Source organism: Platichthys flesus, chromosome 5, assembly GCF_949316205.1.
Source record: "Platichthys flesus chromosome 5, fPlaFle2.1, whole genome shotgun sequence".
Taxonomy (NCBI): Eukaryota; Metazoa; Chordata; class Actinopteri; order Pleuronectiformes; family Pleuronectidae; genus Platichthys; species Platichthys flesus.
In genome coordinates, this window is record NC_084949.1 from 14,646,254 (window position 1) to 14,665,675 (window position 19,422).

At 42.3% G+C, this 19,422-nt stretch overlaps 1 protein-coding gene across 1 annotated transcript; it reads right to left on the reverse strand.

The window, feature by feature from the left end:
• Positions 1 to 5,956: 5,956 nt before the first annotated feature.
• On the reverse strand, positions 5,957 to 18,532 carry ldlrb (low density lipoprotein receptor b). The gene is made up of 18 exons (XM_062387114.1): positions 18,342 to 18,532; positions 13,758 to 13,883; positions 13,140 to 13,262; positions 12,365 to 12,739; positions 12,039 to 12,161; positions 11,829 to 11,951; positions 11,465 to 11,587; positions 10,600 to 10,728; positions 10,323 to 10,494; positions 9,865 to 10,092; positions 9,634 to 9,752; positions 9,395 to 9,534; positions 8,753 to 8,894; positions 8,505 to 8,657; positions 8,231 to 8,413; positions 7,214 to 7,288; positions 6,942 to 7,102; positions 5,957 to 6,059 (listed from the first exon to the last, which is right to left on the reverse strand). The coding sequence occupies exons 1-18, from the start codon at positions 18,421 to 18,423 to the stop codon at positions 6,021 to 6,023; spliced, it is 2,616 nt and encodes an 871-aa protein (XP_062243098.1). The 5' UTR covers positions 18,424 to 18,532; the 3' UTR covers positions 5,957 to 6,020.
• Between the last annotated feature and the right edge of the window lie 890 nt (positions 18,533 to 19,422).

The following is a 19,422-nucleotide window of genomic DNA, read 5'->3' on the forward strand; positions in this document are numbered from 1 at the left end:
ATCTAACCGCTAAGAGGCGCTGTAGACACACAGATCAGAGGAATATGTACTATTTGAAGCTCGACTAGACTTCCGGGTACTTTTTATTCCACAGTATTTACAGGTCAACTTACCCTTCAACATTTAGATACAAATGATACATATATATATAAACATACATATTCATATTTATATATATATACATATATACATACACATTTATACATCAAAGTATTTATAGGTTTTTTATTAGTATTCTTAATTCTTTTTGATTATATCTCTCCCCCTGGGGCCAAGACATCGAACAAATATTGTTTATTTCCTCTAATCCATATTCTGAATGCACAAGCAAAACAATCCAATATTCAAAATATACTTATATAACAAGTCCTTTGTAAACTATGAACATGGTCCTTTTCTTCACGGACATGTCCTGGGCTTTTTGCATGACACAGAAAATGTTTATTTAGCACAAATTTAAACCTTTAGATATATGTTTACCTTCACATGTTTTTTTATTCTTCACTGGATTCTGCTGGAGTTTCCTGAGTGACCTGCTGCCCTTTGGCCTCAGGGTTGTAAAAAAACTCTTGCTGATCACATGCCTCAGGAACCTCTTGACCCATAAAGCTTGCTCTACAAGATATCCACGTTTTACTCGCTCACCCCGCCTTTAAGGCTATCGGTGTGGTATTATGCCCCAGATCCTATTTTCCATTCAAATTCCCTTGTCTGCCTCTTATCTGCCTCGTGTAGGAAGGCAGTGACTGAGAAAAACATTCATAAAAACAGTCATAATACAGGCGTGTAAATGTGTGCTGTGGAGAGCCAGATGGAGATCAGTCTTTTCCAGTGTCCCACTCCTTTTGTCCATAGAGCGCTGGTTCTCCTTATCAGAACACTGTTTTTCTAATGAGATATCAGAGCTATATAAATGTGATAGCCATTCTTAGACATGTGTTCACACAGGATGTGAGCTCTCTGAAGGATCATCATGTCACACACACTTCTTTCAGGAGGAGCCTTTTTCTCCAGTTTATACATTCTTTAAACTGAGCTCTCTACAAAGACAATCCTCACTTGGAATTCATCATGAGAAAGACAACTATGAGCTGTATTCTCTGACCTTTGCGGATTGGTCATGTTTCTACCACTCAAGGGCTCTATTGTTGAGAGTGAAAACACACTGTCAGGGTCAGACGAGTTGAGCGCAGCACGGTGGATCAGAGTGAAAGAGATATTAGTGAGACCTCCTGTGATAGGTGCTGTGATAATGGATGTAAGTGAAAGTTTTGGCATTGATGCAATATACCCAACAGAGATCCTCATGACCTTTCAGCACCTGCCTTTTACTTCATTAAAGTAAACAGCTTTCATGATAGATAGATAGATAGATAGATAGATAGATAGATAGAAAGACAGATAGATAGATAGATAGATAGATAGATAGATAGATAGATAGATAGATAGATAGATAGATAGATAGATAGATAGATAGATAGATAGATAGATAGATAGATAGATAGATTCTTTATTGCCACTGTGCATCAATACACAACGGAATATCATCTGGCAGCAGTCCACTTAGCAGCATAAGTGTGTTACACTGCATGTATCAGTTGTACATCCACCTGACTCATGCAGCCAGAGATGCTGCAGTAGTTCAGCCCAGGGTTGTCAGGCAGAGACCAACCAGGCTGTTGCTGTTACCATATCATCGGAACATAACATCTATCATCCATCCACCCTCCACCCCTCCAACTGCTCCCCCACTGTCAATTTTCGAGGACACTCCCCTTTGCTTACGAGTCGGTGGTGTGAGATGCAGCTCCACCCTTCGGGTACCAGCCAACCAATAGAGGATGGTATCGCTGTGTAAATAGAGATGAGGATAAGGTTGACAGAGCATAGCTGGAGGCAGGTGTCACTTTTCACCTGAGCCTCAGGTGTATTTGCCTGTGGCCTCATGGGCTAAGCAAATTTCACCACACAGTGATACCCAGGCTAATATGTAAAGTAGAGCCGAGTCTCAACAATGATGCTGCAATAGTGATGGCAACATACGATATCCCACTAGTTCCATTGGCAGTGGAAATCATAGATTCATCCTCTCGTCAAATCAAATGTTCAGTAAAGTAAATGCACAAAGCCAATAGGGACATTTTGCCCACGTCAGATACGATGACTCTGTTGGGTGTGGAGTCTTCCTCACTGGAATGTGAAACCCAGTTCCTGACAGACCACATGCCACAGTTTCCAGGTTAAAGCAGCACATCCCACACTCACACACACTCACACACACACACACACACACACACACACACACACACACACACACACACACACACACACACCTCTATGGGGCTGAGACCATTGCTGAGACACCTCACATTCATTAGATTAATACAACTGCCATAATGCATCCCCAGCCCCTTACCCTAACCTCAACAATCACAATTTATGTTTAAGCTTCACCCAAAAAGTCTTTAACCCATTAAAACGGAAAAAGACCGGCCATATTGTCCTGTCTTTTCCAAAATGTCCTCAATGGCACGGTCACAAAGACATATCAATAGCGAGCCTTTGCCTCCTGTTCACTTCCATTTGGTACAAGCGAAGAGGTGAATAAAGCAAATCGCAGTTTAGCTTTGCGAGGAGTTTACCTTTGAACCACGATATGTGTGTGACTGTGCCCTGAGGCCGATGCTGAAGTTGGATTTTTCGACATGTGTGAATGAAATGAATGCAACTCCTGCAAATTCCCTTCAGACATCAGAGTGAGGAAGAAACGAGTTTGGCGACATGTGAAGTATTTGTAACACAATGGAAATCCAGTTCCTCTAGTCGCACTGTCATGGATGGTGTTTTTGTTATTTTTTTTATTACTCAACAAATGTTCACAGCAGGTTTGGTTCCTGCCCAACCACTAGATAGCTTCCCTTTCTGTTAGGAGGTCTGTATGTTGTAGATATATGATTTCCCTCTGCTTACTCAGTATCCACCCCCACTGCTCTCTGGTGCGCTGCAGCAGACGCAGCTCTGCCGGAGCTTTTTCTTTTACAGACAGGAAGCATTATTGAAGATGAATTATGGAGGAGGTTTATTAGGTTAGAGAGAGGATGTTCACCGGTTGTTTGTTTTATGGGTCCGTCAGTCCAAACAGCGCTACTCTCTCACTCTAACACGAAATCAGTAACCCTACATTTAAAATGAGAGGAGTTCAATTCTAAAGGGAAAATGTAAAGGTTAGGGACAGAGGGATTAAAAACGCAGATACAAAGAAAACTATGACATTTTTTTTTTTTAAACCAAAAGCCAACTTCAGACGTAAAGGCACAATTTCATGTATCAGTATCAGACTATTTAATCAGCAGAAAAATTCTAGGTTCCAAGCATTGAACCATATATCGTCCTCTGAATGTCATTAGGAATGGTAGACAAAAGAGCTTTAATCACTTCATCTTCCTCCAAAGGTCACAACACTGTGATTAACACTGAACTCTGTTGACACAACAACAACAACAGGTGAAACCAGCAGGTCCCTCACAAAGAGTAATCCATATTTTTCTTTAAACTGGTTCAGGTAGAAAAACATGAAAGTTCCCATCACGTGGTGACAAATCTGCTCTTTGATAAGAGGCAGGGAGGAAGGATGAGATACTGGCTGTGATAAGTTGAAGCACCCGTCCAATCCGTGGGCTTGTTCTGTGTTGTAGATGCAGGGAGCAATGGCAACATGGTGACCAGGCAACAGAAACAATAACAGCTTTCATGGACATTGATAGTACTCTAAGAACAAACAGTGTTGTCAGAGGAGAAACTGAGATCAGTTTGTATCTCATGTGCTGAAATAGTCTAATGATTAGGGTTGGATTTGTGTCTCAATTTTACACGACTTAAGTGTGCACGTTATGTGTTATATTCCTAACTTCATAGTAGACTACAGCATAGTTGCATTTGTAATATGAGGAATCGACTTATTTAACTTGTTATACCTCAGCCAGTTAAGGAGGTTAGGTTTTCATCTGTGCTGGTTTATTAGCAGGATTACCCAAAAACTACTGGATGGATTAACACAAAACTGGGCTGAAGGATGTGTTATGGGAAGAAAACGTATATTTTGGTATTGATCTGTATCAGTAGGCAGATCTAGGAACATTTAAAAAAAAATTCTCTAACATTGCAAGATAGCTCAAATTTCTGACCTTTTTGTGTTACTCCTATAGATTTAATCCAGATCCTAATGAAAATCTGGAGTTAGTGGATTTAAACTTGTAAAAGTATAAAATGTAAAAGATTAGGGCTAGAAACTTGTAACCATCATCATTGTCCAGTTGAGAAACATAATGTGACCTTAATGAGGCCTGCTTTAATTTCAGGGGACTTGGCAGAGGGCCGGGCTCTACTGAGTGCACTTCTAGTATTAACATGATAATATACAAAAACACTGGGTGTCAATTAAACTGGAGCCATTTCACCGCAACGTTTTTCGTCTGCATACTGACCATAACACTTTATTTTGTTATTTTCCAGTGAGAACACAACATCCTCACAAATGGCTTTAAACCCGTGTGTGGCATGATAAAAACCTTTCCAAATTATAAAACCCCCAAACATGAATATGAGAAACTTTTTTTCTTTTATTAAAACAAAGATCAACACAAATAAACATGAACATTGTGACGTGCAGGCTGTTGTGCATGAATATACTCGTACTTCATTCTTTGTAGACTGTAGATAGTAACTGCATCATATCAGAAAGGCAGGAGCAAAAATAAATTATGTGATTTAAGGAACAAAGAGAGTTTCTTCAGTGTTTCTCTGTAACATGTACAACGGTTCCAAACAATACGCACTGCCCCACAGCACTGACTCATACAGAATGTGGCGCGCACGAAACTGGACAGGCATAAGTTAAAATAAGTTTAATCTGGCTGAGATGTAACTAAATCACTAAAATACAGTATATACTGTACTTGCAGCCAGTTGACAAACACCAAAAATAAACCTTCTATCATACATCCATAAATAAATTAAAGAATCTTACACATATGTACAATATTTCTTGATTCAAATTTACAAATGTAAAAAGGCAACACCAGAGTGAATATGTGAATATGTACAGACATTATTTACAGTGTTACGATAGGTGGTCACTTACAGTAAAATCATTTCTTTTACTTTAACAATCTTCATTTAAAAAAAAGAGAAAAAAAAAGAACATTTACTTCATTTTGGTTGACTTCAGAAAACTCAGCAGCATTTTCCATTTATGAAACAAACCATCTGTGACTCTTCACAAACAGATGCTTCACTCAGAGAATGACAACAAACAAGCACTGATTCAGATGTGATTGACTATAATAGTTGCTAGTAGAAAAATGCCTCTGATACTAAATGTGCAAAGCTGTGTCCAGGAAAAGAGAAGGCCACGATATGTTTGTAATGGAGGCCGTCACTCTCTGGGGTTAAAGCACTCAAGCATTAACTACCACAGAAACAGGTTTGAGAGGAAGTGGGATCAGTAAGGCATTTACTGTGTGTACACCCAGAGTGTGGATGAAAGGCACACATGCGTTTTGGGACAGTAAAGTTTTTCAAGTTAAATTCATTGATCAGAGATTTTGATCCATGTGTATTTAGGTGGGCAACATACTGAGGTGATGTGTTGGCTGTAAAGCGAGCATCCATCTACACCTTCTCATGCAGCATGATGCTTCTTCTTCTAAAAGCGCGCATTGGTCCTTCGTTTTGAAACCATCTTGTGGTTTAACAAAATGGCTTCCGGTGGTTATACTCTATTATGCCATGTTCAACGTTTTTTTATTCTTCTTTTTTTAAGTTCTTTCATCTGACTTGGACGGCACAGTGCTGAGGTCAGAAACAAAGGCCACTAAATGAGGTCACTGGGGTGGGGTGGGGGGGTGGGGGGGGGTTGGGGGGATGGGGGGGGGGGGGGGGGGGGGCGGAGGCGGCTGGTAAGCAGCAGCAGAATAAGAAATGGCCTTTGTTGCTTCGTGTTTGTCTTCTTCATCTTTGGTTCAAGCAACATCCATGTCCTCCATGCCCAGCATTTGTCTCTGTAGAAAAAAGAAATACTGTATAATTAATACTGTAAAATTATGTTTTTTTCATACAAGCGCGTGGTCTTTCAGTTTTTTGACCAGGACTTGATGTCACCTTCAGATTTTTTAATGCTTCACTCTAAACCCTGCGCTTACACGTTTGTGCTTAGATTTGTGCTCCAGCTTCAGCTCTTCTCCTCTTGCTCACTGTGCTTCTGTGCTTGCCTGAAACATTTGCTCTCTCTCTTTTCTTCTTCTGCGCTTTGATTCTTGTTTTGTGGAATAAGACCAAATTCCCCAACCAATAGAATGTCATGTTTAAGAGTTTTCAAATTAAGTTGTCCTTCCCTTTTTATGGATACTTCTGCTGTTCCCATAAAATAGGGGAAGAAAAAAGAAACAGGGCACTTTCAATTGTGTTCCCAATGTAAAACACTTATTTGAGATCCTTCATTTTTGCAATGTTGACCAAGCATCTGCTGATCTCCTCCCATGATGGTGTCCTCATTTTTTCTTCAAAAACATCTTAGGAAGTCAGTTACCGCCAGTATAGGTCTCTCAAAGAAGTAAAGCACACCCACAACTAGGGCTTGACAATTTCATTTGTCAACACTTCACCTGGCATTCTATAAATTTGAATTTTGGCAGAGGAGAAATCTGACAGTAGACGAGCTGAAACCGGAGCGCAGGAAATCTGTCCAAGCAACAAAATATCTGAGTTCAAGCGCACAAGCATTGCAAATCTAAGCAAAAGCAGGAGCTATGTGAGTGTAAGTGCAGGGTTCGGAGTGAAAGCATTGCACAATCTGAACGTGAAATCAATAAGTCATGCTTTCAAACTGAACAAACCCTATTGAATAACGATAGAAAACAAAAGTGGCATCACAGTGAACATACCTGAGGATAAACATAGCCGTCAGAGTTGTTCCTGCAGATGTGCACCTCGTCCTCTGTGGTTTTCTGGTACACTGGATTGTCAAAGTGGATGGTGTTGGTGTTCTTCAGACGCCAGCGTCTCCAAAGCAACACTGCTCCAAAGACCAGCAGGGACATGACCACTGCAGAGCAGGAGAAGGGTTACAGGTCATTCAGACTGTATGTGTGACTGTAGAGGGCACAGACTGTGCTCTCGAGTGTTTGACACAGAGGAGCTGAAATGTGGAACTTACGTATTGGCAGCACGATATAGAGAGCGATAGGGTGGGATGGGTCGGCTTCTTCAGGCACAGCTGCAAATTTGCTACCTGGAAAAACAAAGAATACCATCTTTTCTAAATATACATCCTCTTTTCTTCGAAAAAATTAAGTTAGTGTCACTCTTGTGTGTTTTTGTGATAAATACTGTAAGAGATGAGCTTAGCATAACAAGCAAAGGAGACTCAGGGAAGTCATTGGACCAGACCACAAACAATAATGTGCCTTCCAGGGCAAATTATCATTTTGAACTTCTGGTTTGTGTTGGGAATAAACAGTATATGCTCCATTTTAATGATCTATGCACAGAGTTGGAAGCACGTGGCGAAGGTGCCCCAAGGGTGTGTCCTAACCACTTTTGCGTAATAAATGTCAGTGCGTCAGGCGCATTGTTTAACAGGGTTGGACTTAGTGTCATGTTAATTATGGGTGTGTTTTTAATGTCGTCTGCCATTATTTAAAAACTTCCAGTGCACAGTGCGCCGTATAGCTCACTTGGTAGAGTAGTTGCCCCATACTGTGGCTTCAGGCCTAGTTGAAGGATTCGATTCCGGCATGTGGCCATTTGCGGCATGTTAACCCCTTTCTATCTCCATCCCCTCTTCACAACCTTGGTTCTGTCCAATCAAAAAAGTCCCAAAAATCTACTTTAAAAAGTCAAGTCAACACCTTAGCAGATTGCTATGTAAAGGCATATCATGATCTTAATAATACATCCTGGAACTGGGTGCAAGTGCAAGATGGGGGCTGGATCGGAATATGACAATTGAATCACCACTTCATGCTTTTTTGCACCAGGTGTGAGTCAGGGCTCTATGTGTTTTGTGAGCTTTAGACGAGCTGGAAGGTGGAACTTCAGCGTTTCAGCCATTTCCAGTCTTTATGCTAAGCTATAGCTAATTTTTTACTGCCATGAGATTGGGTTCATGGACTTTAATTCAGACCCTTTCATTGATTCTTTCATTAGCCACACACAGGACTCGTTTCTGTACCTTGAGCAGTGACGACAGGCTGCTGGATGGATGAGTTAGATGGGAGCTTTTCAGTCACTCTAGTGGTGGTTGTGGTTGTGGCTGTAGAGATAGGGACGAGCTGCCTGGGTGTAGTCGGCTTGGCGGGAACTTTAGGTGGGAGCGTAGCTTCAGTAGTGTTTTTCACAGGAGGAGCGACTGATCCTGATGGGAAACAAAAAATGTAAAAGGGTCACTATAGAGGTTCTGTTCATTTCCAGTTCATATGCAGGGCCGTGCACAGGGGGGTATTTACCTGCCACGCATGTCCTCATGTCAGGCCCCATTGTCATGTGGTCAGGACAGGCACAAGTGTACTTCGGAGAGCGCTGGTTGATCCGAGGAGCAGGAAGGCACAGAAACTCACAACCTCCATTCATCCTGTTGCTCTCTCTGCACCAGTTAGTACCTTTACGACAGAAGAGTGGCAACAATAAGCATTACAAAACATTACATGGCCGTTGTTTGTCATGATGACTCCAAGATTGAGGGATGTTTCCGTACCGTTGGGCTGCTTGAGGTTGTGGTACAGTACAATGTCCTCGGGTTGGTCCAGGTCCATTGCCAGCTCGTTGATATCCTTCCCCGTCAGACGGTTGGCGCTAAAAACTGCGCCATTGCCCATGTCTGTCCAAAACACTTTCTCCTGTTTAAAAGAAAGGATTCAAATTGAGTAAGTTTGCTGATGGTTATTGAAAGACAAGGTTCAATATCGTTACTTATTGGGACTGAATAACCACAGCAGTTAAAGCTCTGACTTCCCAGTATAAAGATTTCCGCCTGATAACTGCATATGAGTTGGATTAATGAGTTACTGGTTTGAATTAGAGTGAAATACATTTGAATGAATTTGCATCAGACTGTGCTTTCAGACATGCACTGAACTCCAGACTTTCTCCTGAAATGGTCCGGAGGGGGTGATTGGAAGGGCACAAATGTCTGAGTCAGCTGCTTCATTTTCCGGAAATGTTCCTTCCAGCTAGATTCCTCATAAGTGAAACGCAATCACCAAAGAATGTACGAAACCCAATAGTGCAGACGTTCTCAGGTGATTGTGCAAAAAGTGCTTTAATGTATCAGACAGGACATCTGTGATCTTCAGTGGCTCCATTTTTCATCTGTGGATACATTTATTTCATTGCTTACCTCAAACACAGCGAGGGACAGGGGGTGGGAGAGCTTGTCCTCGTCGTAAATGAGCCTGTGCCGCGTCCCTCCCATCACGTCGATGCTGGAGAGCGTGTGCATCTTGGAGTCCACCCAGTACAGACGCTGGTTGACCATGTCTGTCCGGAGAGAACAGCAAACAACAAGACGTTTGATTGGTTATCAGGGCTGTATGATCTCTGTGAGGTTTGGATTGGAATTCTTGGTTTCCTGCTTACCCAGAGTGAGGCCATTGGGCCACACAATGTTGTCTGTCACCAGGGCAACACGATTGGCTCCGTTCAATCCACTCTTTTCTATCTTAGCCTCCTCACCCCAGTCTGTCCAGTACACAAAACTAAAAGGGACGCAACAAAACATGAATTATAAATCAGGGGAAGAAAAACATTTATTTAGCGATTCACTTGAGTTCAGCTGTATATGACTACCGTTCTCAAACTTTCACTTACTTATTCACCGGGTCCACGGTGATGGCTCTTGGCTTTTCCAAGTTTTCTGTGATGAGCGTTTTCCTCTTGCTGCCGTCAGTCGTTGCCACAGAGATAGTTTTCAACATGCTGTCGGTCCAGTAGATGTTTCCATGGATCCAGTCCACTGCGATTCCTTCAGGGGCCTCGATCCCACTGCCAATTACTTCAGTGTGGTAAGAGGAGTTACTGGCCACCTCGAGCTTGGAGCTGTCGGGAATGGGACGCGGGTTTAAAGCACGATGTTTGGGAAACAATGAGGTCACACCCTCATGCACGCCCATTGTTCCTTTGTGTAATGAGCATGCGCCAGAAATAACGACAACACTGGCAGCTATATACTAGTTTCTCTACATTTGGTTAGCACTGCTAGCACTAATTACAAGAAGGAGCGGAAAATAACAAAAAATCATCAGCAGTAAGGCCTCAGTCGTTCTAACCTGTAGATTTTCTTCAGGGCCACGTCAGACCAGAAGATTATCTTGTTTGGCATATCCATGTCCAGAGCCATTGCGTTTTTCAGCTGTGGGATCAGACCGACGTACTCGCTGCGGTCCACCATCATCTTCCTCACCTCGTGTCTGTTGGTGAAGTACAGCGTAGGTACGGTGCCTGGAGGACACAGAAGAAAAGAGTTTTCACACAGGAACACAGCAACACCATGAATCCAAAGAGGAGAACATTTTGAGGAGAGACAGGCTTTCTTTCAAACGTTACCTGATTCAGCTTTGCATGTCCTGGTCGCGGGGTCGATCTCATAGCCGCCTTGGCAGTCACACTTGTAGCTGCCGGGCAGGTTGATGCAGATCTGGCTGCACGTGTCCGGTTCGGCACATTCGTTAATGTCTGCAAGGGAACGAACAGTCAGGAGGAAAATTCAGTTACACCAGCAGTCAAGTTGCTAATACAGTGTATGCTAAATTTATTGGCGGGTTGTAAAGAAGTACATATATTTAAGCTCCTTTTCCACTGGTCAAAAAACCCACCGACATCTCCTTACATCTGGCACTGACCCGGCAGAGATAGAAACGTGACAACCAGGGGAATGTACTAACATTGAGGTTAGAGAGCGTCTCAGTTGTTGATGCGTTTGTGACATAGAATATGACTCACTGGGGAGAAAAAATAGACACTCGGCTTTGTTTTGTGGACTAATTTGTGTTAAGAAAAAACGCATACTAGCTAATTTTGTGTAAGTTAGTTCAGTATTCTTTCTACATTTTACGTGTATCTGTCACTTTTATAGAAGTAATCAACAACAAGAGGGAAATCTAATCCAATCAAAGTGAGCAGATAAACACTAGACCCTGCTTAGACTACACTTGACAGCTACTTTTATTTTATTTTAAAACTTTATTTATATTTAAAACCAGGGACTTACTTACTCCCACTCAAGTAGAAAAGTTTTTTTTTAACTTTTACCTGAGTGCATGTTTGTCTAGTTAATTGTACTTTTACAAAATAAAATGAGTTACTCCCTCCACCACTGCTTAAATGAACTGTCCTAGAAGTAAATGTGGCTACAAGATGGACTTTTCAAATGTTTCTAAAATTCGGCCAGTCCTCTCCTTCCTCCTCTCACCTTCGCAGGTTTTCTCGTCCATCTTCAGGATGTATCCAGGAGGACAGGAGCAGTTGAAGCCAACCTTCAGATCATTGCAGTGATGGGAGCAGCCGCCATTTCCTGTCAAACACTCGTTGTTGCCTGTGGAGACGCAGACACACGGGAAATACAAATGATATTCATGTCCACTGTTTTCCTAACGGTAACTCACACTGACCACAAACTATCTAGGCCAGTGGTTCCGCTTGGTTCAATGTTCCCAAATATATTTTCCTCACTGTGACGTGGTTTCACTTTAGCGTACACCAGAACTCTAATCCCCATGCTATAAACTGATGATTTTTGCCCTTTTGGGTGGATGATTACATAAGGTTTCACTTACCACACTCTTTGACAGGTTCATCAGACGAGTCCCTGCAGTCGCTCTGTTTGTCACACACCTTCTCCATGTTGATACACTCCCCGCTGCTGCATTTAAACTTGGTCGGGCCTTCGCATGCATTTTCTGCGGAGAGAAGAACACGCAGGTGTGAATTTAACATTTAAGACTTTCCCATGGATGAAAACCGGACCGGATTTCTGTGAGAGTCACCTATGTGGCAGCCGATCTCATCGCTTTGGTCCTTGCAGTCGGCCTTATTGTCACACTGGCGGGCGCCGTGGATACAATCGCCATTGATGCACTGGAACTCATCTGGTCGACAAGTAGGATGACCTAGAAAAAGAGGACAAATGGGTGAAAAAGAGACAGAGAGAGGGAGAGGCAACGGAGTGAGATGGGTAGAATGAGACAACACAGGACAAGGAGAAAAGCATGGCTCTTCTTGATGGATATTATGCTGTTATATAAAGCAGGGATAGGCTTCAAAGCAAAGAGAGGACCATGAATAAAAGAATATTCCGGTGAAGCCAACTCACTGCAGTGGACCTCGTCCGAATGATCCCTGCATTCCGGAGATCCGTCACATCTCCAGCTGCTGTGGATACATTCCCCATTAGCGCACTGAAACTCCTGGACGTCGCAGCGTGGCGCCACGTCCGGCTTCTTCTCAGCGCAGTTCTCTGGCCACTCGTCAGACCCGTCGGAACAGTCCTTGTCACCATCGCAGGCCCACAGGGCCGGCACGCACACCGAGTTGTTGCACGTGAAGGAGCGAGAGCTGCAGGAGGGCTTAGGGCAGGAGGCCTCGTCTGAGCCGTCGGTGCAGTCGATGTCGCTGTCACAGAAGTAGGCTTGGGATATACACTGGCCATTGGCACAACGGAACTCTTCACCTTTGCACTGTTTGGCTGCTGTGGTGAGTCAGAGGCGGGAGAAGAGAGGAGTTAATTTATAATCTAGACATTGTGTTTGTTTCTAAATGCCAGGTTTACATACTATAACAACGTATCAGCATAAATACCATGCTGCTAAGTGGACTGCTGCCAAATGAAATTCAGTTGTGTACTGAGGCACAGTGACAATAAAGACTCTATCTATCAATGCATCCATCTATCTAGGTAAATGTTTTATAGTTTTCTAGTTATAGTTATTATAGGAATGGTTTAAATAGCTTTGCATGTCCTTCTTTGTAATCCTGTTGTCTTTAAATTCTCAGTTGCTGCTTGTGATGTTTAACTGTCATCCACTGAAAGTGAATAAACTGGTTTATTGGTTAATTAAACACTTTTCTAGTTCCGGTATTCAACGTACTGCAGTTTTTCTCGTCAGCCCCGTTTCCACAGTCTTCTTTGCCGTCGCAGTGCCAGCCTACTGGGACACACTGGTTCATGGGGAGGCCACAGCTGTACTCTGTCTCCCGACAGGTTTTACTTGCTGAGGACAGAAACAAAACACATGTTAAAAAAAACTCAAGGCAGTACTTGAATGTACTTACAGAGAGATAAGGCCTGTCACTATACAGCAGAGTATCATTTCAAACTAACTACTGCTCTGTAGTAGCGTTATAATGTGTTATTAACAGAAGAGGTTGATTAATTGTTACCATTTTTAAGAAAAAATCTCAAAATAATGTGTTCCATCGTTTCAAATCTGCACACTTGATGTTTGTCTTTTCGTACATGATACTAAAGTAAATTTCTTTGTTATATTAATCATTGATTGGATTAAACAAGTTACAGTAAATTAAGATTTTTGAAAGTATGAATAGTTTTTCCCCAGTATTTTTTCACATTTTGTATGAAAGATGTTTATTAATTATAAAAATGATTGTCAGATTAATGGAAATAATAATTGGCTTAATCTCAATTATATAACATATATAACATTTGCATTTAATTTGATAGTGATAAAAAAAAAAAAAACACACACCGCAGGTTTCAGGAAGTTCATCAGTGTCGTCTCCACAGTCGTCCGTCCCATCACAGATCCACTTTGTGGTGACACACCTCCCATTCCCACACATAAACTGAGTGGAGCTGCATGCGCTGGCTGCATCTGTGAGGAAGGATGAAACAAACAGGAGTTCATGCAGTGTCATACTAGAACAAACCGACAGCTTCTTTTACATTCAACATGACAAATGGCCGCTGACCTTATCAGCGTATTACTGCTTAATCTACATTTCTCTGTTCGTGAGCACCTTGGGTTAACGTGAGCTTGTGTCTACATACGCAGAGGAAAGGATTTCCTGAGTGGTTAATGTTTAACTGGAAATTAAACACATGACGAAAAAAATGGAATGTCCCAGACATTCAGATAAGTGACAGTGTGAAAACCACACCTTTTACTCTTTGCCAAACTCATGGAATCACCACATGAAGATAACAACAAGGTGAGGTTCCCTGACTCCTGTTGGTTACAGATGAGACACACACCCCCCACAACCACAAGTTCACTTCATTTTACTTCCAGACAATAAGGGACATATTTAAAAGAAAAAGAAAAGATTTAAATTTAATTAAAGATTCAAATTAAATGCAAAATATGTTAGAACCAGATTGGCCCTGAGTAAAGCACACACTTCTGCCAAGGCCACACAGTTCCCTTAAATTCAATTAAGCTGCAGCAAATTTCACACACTCATATCAATGAAAATATTGAAAATTTAAATTCAATCTCATATTGTCCTGGATGTACCACAAAATTATTATTTTGGTCATTCTCTCCTTGTTTTATTCTCCGTGTTATTCACGTTAATCGTCTCTGCCACGTCTGCTCAGTGTTAATTAATGTCACTGGAATGAAAGCAGGTTTTATCCTGGTGTGACACACTGCAGGTGTGGAGCAGGCCTCACACACCTTATGTAAAGCAGGTGTCAACAGCTTCACTAGTTTGAGTTTGAAGTCGTACGGCCGTGAATTGACCCAGATTTATTCTGGGCACTGAGGTCGTCCCCTGAGACGATCACACCTCAGTGAACCCTCCAGCCAGAGCGAAGGGGGCATCCACATCAAGGAACATGTGAAAGGGACACAGGCCATCCACAGTGTGTGTGTGTGTGTGTGTCTGTGTGTGTGTGTGTGTGTGTGTGTGTGTGTGTGCGTGTGTGTGTGTGTGTCCTCCCCCATCACCTCTGCCCTGCCCGGCTCTCCTGATGCCTGGAGGCTGTGGCCGGGTACGTCACACTATCTCTTTAAGACAATAGGCTAGGGGAGGAGTTGAACAATCACACCACCAGTTACCGATTGGTCACAGAGTGGCATTCCTCATAACAGCATCACCACAGTGACAAGGCGACTCTGAACACAAGGAAGTCTGTCAGCCTCGGTGTGTCAATGAGCGATGACAGATCTTTTAAAACAAGGGCAGAATAGACCTGGCAGATTAAAACAAAGTGAAGGGTGTGAGGAGACTGGAAAACAGGGAGAGGATGCTTTCTCTACCCCAGGCTCCTCGAGAGGGATGCTCTCCGCCGTTGAAAATGTGAAACGAAAAAAAGAGAAGTGAGACATTGACCGTTTCTCGTTTTCTTGGCACCATCAAGGCAATGTGTGGTTTCACTGATAGAGGAATGAAAACTGAACTTGAGATGATCCTCCTGCCTAACCCACACACTCATGCTTTCTGGGAAAGTGTGACACACAAACCCTTACACTCGTTGCATGGAGGCCAGGCACACATCCAGTGGAGCTTCCAGGAATACTACTTGATTCTTGTTGTTCTTGGTTTATCCTCGGGGATGAATGCACTTATTGTAAGTCACTTTGGATAAAAGCATCCGCTAAATGAAATGTAATGTAATGAATAGGGTCTCCCAACTGCCCCTGAAGATTTGCTGTGTGACAAGTTAACAATAAAATTTAATAGAGTTTATCTATAAGTAGGTCCAACGCTCACACTTCCTGACATTCAGACTCCTCTTACCTCGTGGAAACTATAAACTGTAGAGGCAGATGCTTTCATTTTCCACCACTAAAAGTGAGCAGGATTAGTTTAGCTAGTGAAGTTGTACATCAACTTCACTTTTCTTGGAAACTAGCATAACCACATAGATCAGTTATTAATAGGTCATTAATCAATTTTTTTAACTAAACACCTTTTTTGGGCTTGTGCAGCTAATGCGGAAATTGAAAGGTGTCACCTAAACCACAGCCATATCCTTCCCGTATCGAAGAACTTGCACAACAGACAGCTACACTTGAGAAAGTTAGAAAAAAGCAATCGCATCATAGAAAAGAGAAAAGGATTGCTATACTTGTACAGGTTACCAGTCAGAACAGTATGCCAGAAAGGAGAGAGCATCCTTTGCCCCTGTAGTGAAACTGAATCCGAGTGGATCCTATTTATACCCACCGCTGGACCTGACAACCAGAAACCCACCCAGTCAAATAAGGTTGCTGGAGTAGCAGCCACCACCTCAAACACACACAACCGGCTGCTGTAAGGTTCAGTCCGTCAGTACAACGCTGCATGACAACTCTGCTCCTTTGTGGTAACATGTGACTTTGCTCGCTAACGATGCATTCACGGCTCTTTTCGACGGCACATGCATGCAACACACATGCACACACAGCTGACTAGCCCTCACAGGTGTGGTGTGAGGTGTGTATATTGACTCACACATAGACCCAGCAGTTAATAAATAACCAGGATGAAACAGCAACTCCCTTCTGCTTCGGATCTGGGTTTATGCTTCATCAGTAAACTCTGAGGTTAATATTTATCACTGGGTAATAAATAATACTGCTGTGCAGCATTACAGTCAAACTTCTGATTCTCACATGCAACAACATATCGAACCATCCTAGTTAGAGATCAACCATCATTGTATTCATTCTGCTCTTATTTTTATATTACACTGTTCTTTATTTGTTGTGCTTTACAACTTTAACTTCACCATTTTTGTATTTCTTCTGATCTCTTTACCTCTTTTATTCTACTCTTTTACTGTCTTATTTTGCTTGAAATTTGTTTCAAACTGTGCTTTCTGATTATAAATTCATTTTTTCTTCTCACTCTATTCGAGGGTTAAGAGCAGAGGACGTCACACCTCTGTAAACCCAATGAGACAAATTGTGGTTTGTGAACATGAGCTATAATGTGATGGATTGAGTTAGTAATTGCTATATTGATTGCCTACTGAGAGATGCCACAGAGGTATTTCTAAATGATTGAGAGGTGAAACTGCAGTGTTTGTCTTCACGAGTCACCAGAGTCTTTAAATTCCAGTCTTCTTTCCCCTCCTCCTCTTTCCAGCTCTGCCTCATTTCAGAGTCTGCTATGCACAAAGTGAATTAAAGACAGCAGAGCCTCACCTAAAGAGAGAGAGAGAGAGAGAACACACCTATGGATGTTTCCCTCCAATCCTGACCCCCCCCCCACACAAACACACACAGAGTAGATCTTATGACTGGAAGTGAGCACAACAAAGTGTAAAAAGGGTCTTGTTTTAATCGGTAAATCTCTTGGAGGAGAGTTGAGCTTATTGGGGGATTAGTGGAGCAGCTGGCAGGTGGGGTTAGTTCTCAGCCTTGAAGGGCAGTAGGTTCACTCACTACACATTTTTGTGGTTTTTAAAAACAATTAGATAATTATTGGCCATAACGCAGGACTTTGCCTCTGGCTCTGAACACCAGAGTTCAATTGGAAAACAGAGAAGGTTCTTCTTTCATCTTATTATGTACTTATTCTTTATTTTCCTCCAATACAATGTAAATATTTTGATTGGTTTCCTGCAGAGGTCGCTCACATCTTTACAAACCATCTCTTATCTTTGTTTTTTGTTTGTTGTTTAGGTTGTACATTTAATTCTGCTTGTAAATGGTTTTCTATATCTCATAAATATACTGTATCTCATACCCCCTCATTTCCTCCTCCTTTATTCTGGTGTAGCACATTATAACTTCTATCAGGGGAGTACCCCCCCCCCCCCCACACACACACACCCACACACACACACAAACAAACATTTGTGCGCAACTGCAAGAATAAAAATGCTGATTTTCCAGCATCCCTTAGAATCCAGCCTGCTGCAGGGAGGAGACCAGAAACCCCGGCCGCACCCATCTCTTTGACAACCGCTTGTTTCCTCATTTATTCCTGCTGTCTGACACTTGAAACCGGCCGGCACCGAGTAGAACACGATTGGCTGCTGTGACGCATTCTGGAGCGAAACGAACCAATCAAAGCGCAGTGCGTATATTCCGTTCATTCAAGGACGAGATTCTCATTTGTATTGATCATCGCTACCGGTAGATTATATTGATGACAGTTTTTTAGAATTTACATGAGTTACAAAAAATGCACCAAATCGGACAGGATTCATCCCCCTGAACATTTACGCGTAAAAAGCTCCATGGAAACTTGAAATGAATCAAGATAAAGTCAAAACGAAACAGTAACTCATATTGATTTTAAGTGATGAAGAATGTAAGATGGGAAAAGTTGTCTTCAGTGCAACTGCATTAAATCGGTCTGGAGCATCCCTGTGCGTCGAAGAGCTTCTTTCTTACCTGCTTGAGGCGAAGAGTGAATCAGCATCAGCACACAGCAAAAAGTGGACAGTCCTGCGAGTCCCCTCCACATCCCCAACATGTCCTGTTCTCCCTGTGTGTCCTTCTGGGACAGCTGAAGTCAAAAGCTGGATGTGTTGTGTGTGTGTGAGAGAGAGAGACACAGAGAGAGAGAGAGAGCGGTGGGTAAAAACGGCCTCTGGTTCAGACGCAGGATGCAAAGTGATGCCAAAAGATTATGACGCTTGACTCACAACTGACCGTCTTCTATGAGGCAGACAGGGGGCGGGGCTACAGCGGTGGTGTGATGTTAGAAATTTAGACCAGATCATCGCTGGGGGGTGGAGCCAGGAAGCTACTGCCGTATCACTTAGATCGTGTGGGTGTGTGTGTGTGTGTGCGTGTGTGTGCGTGTGTGTGTGCGGTGGGGACCTATATCTGTTTACACAATCACCTGCTGAATTTCAACACAATTTCCCAATTAATTTTTTTTCAATTTTCTATACACAAAATGTAACTGAAAAGCGTTGTTGTACCTGACATGTCTCTTTTTCTTTCTTTCTTTCTTTCTTTCTTTCTTTCTTTCTTTCTTTCTTTCTTTCTTTCTTTCTTTCTTTCTTTCTTTCTTTCTGTCTGTCTGTCAGACACATAACAAATGGAAAAGTAAAAGAAAAGACATACTTTGTGCAGGGGATCAAAGTGACTATTGTAGTTCTACCTGTCCCTGAGTCATTCCTTGTTTTCTATTGTATAAACATAGCTATGTGCAAAGTCACACATCATTGAATATATTTCCATAATTGCCCCTGGTACTAGCACATTGAGTAACACCTAAAAAGTTATACCACCCTGGCCTGATTCCTATTATCAAAACAATAACAGGAGAGTCAGATTTGAATGATTTTGGCCGTATAGATGGAAAGACTTAGGTTTTTGAGAACCAGCTCAACTAGAATACTTTCATCTATTCGGGAGACATTTCTGTTTGGCTGAGGCCAAGGGGGACTGAGCGACTCTTTCAGCTTCAACCTTTGACACATGCTTGAATGTTTGAGATTAAACACACAGAACCTTGGAATTC

Bases quoted from the DNA above. Each gene is read 5' to 3' on its own strand.
- ldlrb (XM_062387114.1), bottom strand. From the start codon at position 18,423: ATGTTGGGGATGTGGAGGGGACTCGCAGGACTGTCCACTTTTTGCTGT. The intron at 13,263-13,757 runs GTGTGTGTTTTT...TTCTGTCCTCAG, and splicing joins TGAACTTCCTGAAACCTGCG to CAAGTAAAACCTGTCGGGAG. The intron at 10,495-10,599 runs GTAACGTTTGAA...TGTGTCCTCCAG, and splicing joins GACATGCAAAGCTGAATCAG to GCACCGTACCTACGCTGTAC.